The following is a 7,012-nucleotide window of genomic DNA, read 5'->3' on the forward strand; positions in this document are numbered from 1 at the left end:
CCAGTCACCCCATCCCTCCCACCCCACCCCCCACTCCAGCAACCCTCAGTTTGTTTCCTGCAATTAAGAATTCCTCATATCAGTGAGATCATATGATACATGTCTTTCTCTGTTTGACTTATTTCACTCAACATAATACCCTCCATGGACTGGACTCTTTTAACCCAGCAAATAGTGTGCCCTCTGTAATTTCCTGAATCGTGGGCTATCTCGGCACAGCCTGACTTCTGGAACCTCTTTGCTCCTATCACCTGGGGGAGGAAATGTGCTAGGCTGGGCTATCTCAGCATAGCAAAGAGAGTACTTTGAAAATTCTCCGCTGCCAAGATCCCAAGAGTCTAGAATGGGCAATCTCCAAGAAGTCTGTAATCTACTCGATAATCTCCTCATTCCTTTCACAGTTATGGGGCTGGAATGGGCTACCTCAGCACAAGAGTCTGTGTTCTGTGGGGTGCCTGGGTGGCTCAGTCGGTTAAGCATCTGACTCTTGATCTTGGCTCAGGTCATGATCTCAGGGTCCTGAGATGGAGTCCTGCGTCAGTCTCCACGCTCAGCGGGGAGTCTGCTTGAGATTCTCTCTCTCCCTCTCTCTTAAAAAAAAAAAAAAAAAAAGTCTGTGTTCTGTTGCTAACTTATTCCTGGGACTCAACTTGACAAGACTACTTGGGATGGCATAAGGAAGATCTGTGCTCTGTAATTAAAGTCTGAGGCTGCAAAAGCTCTGAGCTTTATAAATTCTTTTTTCCCCAAACCTTAAGAATAGAATACAGAATACTGGGCCATCTCAGCACAGATGATCCGTGCTTGGTGACCTTGTTCCCAAGACTCTGGCTGGGTCTATGCTGAGCTATCTCAGCAGAGGGAAGAGTTTACCCTGTAGCATTCTCATGCCTGGGTTATGTCAGCAAAGAAATCTGAAACTGCAAATTCTTAATTCCCCCAACCTCAAGGGCCCAAACTGGGCTATCTCAGCCTATGTTTATAACCCCCTTTTCTCTATGATAGCAGGATTGAGCTACCTCAGCACAGAGGGCAGGAGGTTTGTAACTTCCTTGTTTCTAGCATAAGGAATCTGTTTCTAGCAATTTCATCTGTTTGGGAGGCTGGACTGGGCACAGGGAGTCTGAGCTGCGTAATAACTACCTTTCTAAGAATCACTTTGGTTTCCCCTAAGCCTCCTGGGAAAGGCTCTTTCTGACAGGCCCCAGCAGGTCCTGCGAGAGAAATAGGGAAGATGAGGGATGGGTGCTGGGTGGCACTCTCCTTCCTGCCAGGATCTTCACTGCAGCCTTAGGCTCTCTCACACAGAACCGAGGGTTTGGGGAGGGATCTGGGAAGGAGGGAAAAACAAACCAGAAGGATGCTGGGGTTACCTGTCGAAGCAAATACTCTTCCTCTTCCTTGGAGATGAAGTCAGGGACATAGTAGATTATAGGTGGTGCCTAGGATAGAGAGCCCCCTGAACGTGCAGCCCTTAGACCTACACAGGAGCCCTAGTATCACTGAGCAGACTCTGAAAGAGGCTCCGGATGTTCCCAGACAGGCCAGGGCCTGACCTCAAAGGACTAATGTCCATTTTGGGGGTGGGAAGTGGGGATGAGGGTGGGGCTATATCCTGAGGGTAAGAAGGAATTTGGAGGGAGGGAGCAGTCCCAGCCCACAGACGCAGGAGTCATTATCCCCACTCTTATCTCCCACCCTCTAGTCCCCACCTTCACCCTCTGCACCCCCAGTCCTGACAACCTGCTCCACCCTGAATGGTTCCAGGGCTGGAACCCTGGCGTCCTGATCCTCCATCGACACCAACTCCATGCACCCAGTCCTGTGGGAGAGGGGAGGACACTCTGAAGTCACCAAGCCTCCCACCCTCAGGCTATGATCCTATTTTCTGCTTTATCAAGGGCCAGGGCCTCACCTCAGCCCTACAGGGAAACTTACTTGGTTTCTAAAACCCGAGTCCTCAGCATCTCAAAAGCCAACCGGCACAGTGCACCCAGAACGCTGCCCCACTGCCCCAAACTCCATCCACAACGGCCCATCAAACTACACACATTTTTGCCCTCTTAAACTTCTCACAGAGAACATCCTCTGACCTCACTGGGAGCCATTCTCAAGAGCTCCACGCATAGCTTCCATGGCTGCACCCAAAGCCCCTTCAAACAGTTTGAGATCCCATCCTAACAACATCAGGTTACCAAGCAACCATGAGTCTGGCTGTCTAACAATATTCAAAGTCACCACGCACCCTCTTCCCGCCTCAAACCCTTTCAGATGCCCCATTCTCAACACCCATGTGCCCCCAATCTGAGTCTCCTCAGATCTCCCCATTCCGGCCCCTTTCACACTTCTCCTCCCGAGAGCCCCTTCCCCGCAGCAACCTTGGGCCTTCAGTCCGGAGCCTGACTCCTCTCCAACCTTCTTCCCTACCTGAACCCCTTAGACTCCCAACCCCGAGTCTCCTAGAATTCCACACTGAGCTTCCCTGGACTCCCATCTGAGCTTCCTCAGGTCCCCATTCTCAGCCCTCTCGGACCCCCATCTCCATCCCCAGCCACCCCCAAAACTGACCGTCCACCAGTGTCCCCTCCAGCACCCGAGTTAAACACCCCCATTCCCATCCCAGCCACTTCCGCCCCACGTTCCCGACGCAGGTTTCCTCAGACCAACGGGAACTCTCAAAGGTTCTAAGCGTCCGCCTTCCACCCAATCGGTGCTCTCACCCAATATTGCCCCGCCCCTTCGCCCTCTTTCAGTGATAGGCTGCACCTCCTGGCCCCTGAGCCACTGGGGATCCTTCGGAGACGGGTCTTCATCAGGCCCCGACCAATCAGGCTCCAGGACCCTGCCAGTTCTCACTGCGGAATGGGCCCCAGATGGGAGGGGTAGCCTTAGAGGCCAGATGGGAAGGGAGGCCGCCGGAAGGAGACAAGACTGTTAGAACGACTTCCCGCAGGCTAAATCATTCCGTGCCCATTCCACAGGGAAGCTAGACTGAAGGAAGGACTTCCTCTCTCGTCCTCCCCCGGCAAGGGTCCAGAGGCAAGCCCACAACTCCCCAAACACTGACCTGACGCAGACAAGCCATAGAAACGTCTTTATTGAAGGGGATAGGGGTCATGCTGAGTTTGGGGACATGCAGTGAAGGGGCAGTCGTGAGCTGTCCTTGCTGGTCAGGGCCCCAGGTCCACCCTAGACCCCCTGGGCCTTTAGGTTCTCCCTCAGGCTGTTGGTCTGGCCCGGGTGCTGTGAGGTCCTTTGGGGCCAGTGACTCATTTGGTGTTTTGGACCTGTGACCAGAACGTAGATTGAAATAGGGGGTCCAGGATTTGGGATCCCCTCAAGGCCTTGGGGCCCTTCATGTATTAGAGATGGAGGCTTTAGGATTTGGGGTTCCCTGGGGGCTGGGACTCTTTGCATTTGGGTATCTTGAGATCCATCGACTCACGGCATTGAAGTGCTCTGGTTTCCAGGGATGAGAATTCCTGTTTGGGGTCTCCTGGTGCCTATGAATAGGGCTTGAGGTGCCCTGGGAGCCCGGGATGCATATCCTGACTGCAGTCTCCTCCATCCCAGGCACAAGGACCTCCATGATTGGGGTTTCCTGGGGGCTTGGGATTGAATTTTTAAATTTGGGATTCCCTGGGGATTTGGGGATTCCATGATTTGAGGATCCTGGGAGTTAGGGCCTTAGGGTCCTCTAGGGGCTGTAGGACTTGGGGGCACAGGGGAATTTGGGATATGTACTCTGGGGTTTGGGATCCCCAGAGTCCCAGAATGGGGCCTCCAAATTTTGGGGTCCCCCAAAGGGGGAAGTCATTACTTAAAAAATAGAGAATTTTCTGGGAGCCTGGCCAGCACAGGGGCTGTGGGCCGTGTGGGGTGGGCTTCATACAAGGCACTGGGGGTTTCTTGAGGGCGCAGAGGGTAGGAAGACTTAGGGGTCCTGTAATTACCACTTCCAGGACTGTTTTGGTGTCTGTAAATTGGGGGTGAGAGTGGGCTAGTTAATGTGGGTCTCTTCTTGAGGGGTAAGAGCAGGGATTTGTTAATGTAGGGTGTCTTTGATTGCAGTGTAAGCTTTTGGGGTGACCATGGGGGTCACAACATCTTGAGGGAACTGATGTTAAATGTAGTTGTTACTCTGTTGCTCTGGAGGTACGACCTGTGTTTTTATTTCAAAGGGATTTGATGGGGGGGGGGTGTCTTTGTTATGGGGGAGGGTTCTGATCCAGTGATGAATGACTCAGGAATGTTCTGCTCTGGAGCATGATGTAGAGGTCACCATCATTTGAGGTGATGTGGAAATACGTTACTGGGGGGTCTGCTCTGGGGGTTGGGGACAGGGACTAGCCTGAAGGTGCTACACTCAGGGAATCTCTTTCTGGGTACCATGGGGTCTGTATTTGGGGGTTATCATGAGGGACTCTGTTAATGGGGCCTCAGTGATCGAGGGCTGGCTAATGGGGGTCTCTATTCTGGATGTGTTACTGGGAATCTCTATCTCAGGGTGACTCGGGGGCTCCTTGTGTCAGGAGATGCTAGAGGGGACTCTTTGATGCTCTATCAGGTAGCCAGGCCTCTAAGACTGCATCTCCGCCCTCAGCATCCAGGGAAACCAGCAGCAGAAGAGCAACCTGGAAAGGAGAATCACGTCTGTCACACTTTGATGCAGGATACGGGAACATCTGGATTAATCACCCCACCCCACCCCCACCCCTGCTCTTCCCCAAGTGTCTGGGATTCGGCCTTTCTGGATTCTGTCTCTACCTGCCTGGCCTATGCCTTCTCAGGCTCCTGTGAAGTGGAAAGTGTTCTGCCTCCTCTACCTGCCCCGTAAGAGTGGAAGACACCAGAATTCAGTGTGGGACCTCACTCCCTAAAAACCATTTCTGGGTAAGCTGACTAGTCACAAGTTTTCCTAACCTCTATTTCCAGCCCCAACCAGAAGTCCAGATCCCTATGTCCAATGGCCTTGTGCAACCTCTCCCTGAACATCCCACAGGAGGTGGGCCAAGGGTTGGCTACCCACCTGGAGATGGAGTTCTCTGATGCGATGTCCTTTGGGGTCCGGACTGTCGTGAAAGTGCGTTTGGGTTGTGTCACTGAAGGGGGCGCAAGGTTTGGGTGAGGGGATGACAGACCCTCAATACCCAACCAGACTCCTTGTCATTGATACTTATCCATGTCCCCAATACCCACCTGGACCCCACATTTCAATACCCATCTGGATTTCATGTCAGTAATATTCCCTGTATCCCCCCATACCTACGTATGTCCCCAGTGCCTGCCCAGAGCCTTGTCGTTAACATCCCCATACCCTACCCCCCATAGCACTTATCCTCTTTGGGATCCTGTCTCATCATTTTCCTGGACCCTGTGTCTCCTGTTAAGTACTGGAGATTCTGTCACCAGCATATACCTGAGAACCCATGACCCTTCCTCCTATCCCCAAACCCTCACCCCTCCTCTACCTCCTACACCCCAGCCCCAGCTCACTTGTCACTTGATGCACTTTTTTGGCTCCGACATTGTCCCCAGGGGGGTCAGTGGATCCACCAATCCTGGGGAGACATGAGAAGAGTGGAGGGGTCAGAGTCATGAGAGGCCAGGAGAGCTGAACCCACAGGACCTACACAGAAAGAGCTAGAGTGTGGAGGTGGGTAGCCACACTGTCCTGCTGGTCCAAGAGGAAGAGACACCTGAGAGGGGTGGGCAGTCAGGGTTCTGGGAGGTGCCCTGGGTTGGGGTTGGTGTTTGGGCTCACCTCTGAATTCGGGATGCTGGTGCAAAGACTCCATGCCGTGGGGGGCAGGTGAAGTACCGGACACCGAAGACAGAGCCATCATGCTTGCCAGTGGGCTGGTCTAGCTCAATGCCATACCAGTAACCTGCAGCAGCGGGGTGTCAGGCTGTCTCAAGGTCTTGCCTGCGCGCCCCCCCCCCCCCCGCCCCGCCAGATCACTGTCCTCACCGGGGGCAAAGTCTGTCTTCCCATAGAAGCGCACAATCCCTTGCTTCTGGCCCGCGACAAGGACTTGGTCTCCAACCTCAGCCTTGGCTCCCTCCCGCTGTTGCAGGCTGCCCAGAGATGGGGATGACGGGGGCTTCTTTTTGCCTGGAGTAAAGGGTACAGGAGAAGGGAGTGGGGTCCCCAGATGCCAGCCCTGGGGACCCCATGCCACCCAGAAAGACCCAAGATAGAAATTCTGTCCTAACTCCAATCAGGAACTCTAGAGCCTTCCCCAGAACCAAGAGGGCTTTGGGCTTGAAACAATCTCAACTGCCAGAAAACTGGGGGGGGGGGGTGTTAGGCCTGAGGGGAAACTGAGTCAAGAACCTGGAGAACCCCAAAATCCTTTCTCAAAGCTGAGGTTATTTGGGCCAAAGGAAAAACTGAGTCACAGAAGTCAGAAGCCCAGAAATTATCCTTTTAAAATGAAGGAAGGAGTTGGGTGTGAAGGTAAATCAAGTCACTAAAGCCAGGAACCCCACAGATGCTTCCCTAAAACTGGGGGAAAACCTTTGACCTGAGGGGAGACTAAGTCATAGAAGGCAGAGAACCTACAGATCCTTTGAAGAACTGGGTGGGGGGCCAGTACTAAGTCAAAGGAGAAACGGAGTCATAGAAGTGAAGAACTCAGAGATTGTCCTCTGACACAGGAGTTTGGGCCTGAGGAGAAACTGAGTCACCGAAGCTGGGTTACCCACTGAATATCTCAAATTGGCTTGCCTCACCTTCCTCACCCAGAAGGCTCCCCCTCTGACCTTTGTGTTCCCTGCGGCCTTTGCCAGTGACACGGGAAAAGTCCATCCGAGGAGTCCGAGGTGTGGAGGTGACGGATGAGGGGGGTGCATCCACTACCTTGGAGATCTTGGACACAGAGGCAAAGAGACCTGGGGGGACAGAGCCTGCTCTGGGAGTGGTCCAAGCCTCTGCCCTCTGCCCACCCCCATCGCCAGGATCAGAACTACTGAGGGGACCCCACCACCACCCCTTTTGAGCCCCAGGTGG

General features: G+C 53.5%; 2 protein-coding genes across 11 annotated transcripts in view; both read right to left on the bottom strand.

Moving 5' to 3' along the window:
• ALKBH6 (alkB homolog 6, nucleotide demethylase) overlaps nt 1-2,653 on the bottom strand; it is a 5,405-nt gene extending 2,752 nt beyond the window's left edge. For 2 of the 10 annotated variants that reach the window (XM_081806797.1, XM_081806804.1), the window contains exons 1-3: nt 2,569-2,653; nt 1,744-1,822; nt 1,374-1,442 (exon numbers count right to left, since the gene is read on the bottom strand). In XM_081806797.1, the coding sequence (XP_081662923.1) occupies nt 1,374-1,442; nt 1,744-1,822; nt 2,569-2,618 (198 nt within the window). In that variant the 5' untranslated portion in view covers nt 2,619-2,653. The other 8 variants (XM_081806800.1, XM_081806801.1, XM_081806798.1 and 5 more) reach the window with 8 other exon arrangements.
• A 426-nt stretch (nt 2,654-3,079) lies between these two features.
• CLIP3 (CAP-Gly domain containing linker protein 3) overlaps nt 3,080-7,012 on the bottom strand; it is a 12,909-nt gene continuing 8,976 nt past the window's right edge. The window contains exons 8-13 of the mRNA XM_081807895.1: nt 6,766-7,006; nt 5,972-6,115; nt 5,765-5,888; nt 5,497-5,561; nt 5,030-5,102; nt 3,080-4,634 (exon numbers count right to left, since the gene is read on the bottom strand). Of these exons, the coding sequence (XP_081664021.1) occupies nt 4,580-4,634; nt 5,030-5,102; nt 5,497-5,561; nt 5,765-5,888; nt 5,972-6,115; nt 6,766-7,006 (702 nt within the window). The 3' untranslated portion in view covers nt 3,080-4,579. The remainder of the gene's footprint in view (nt 4,635-5,029; nt 5,103-5,496; nt 5,562-5,764; nt 5,889-5,971; nt 6,116-6,765; nt 7,007-7,012) is intronic.

This window comes from Leptonychotes weddellii, chromosome 16 (assembly GCF_054177405.1).
Source record: "Leptonychotes weddellii isolate Sample4059 chromosome 16, ASM5417740v2, whole genome shotgun sequence".
In the NCBI taxonomy this organism is placed as follows: Eukaryota; Metazoa; Chordata; class Mammalia; order Carnivora; family Phocidae; genus Leptonychotes; species Leptonychotes weddellii.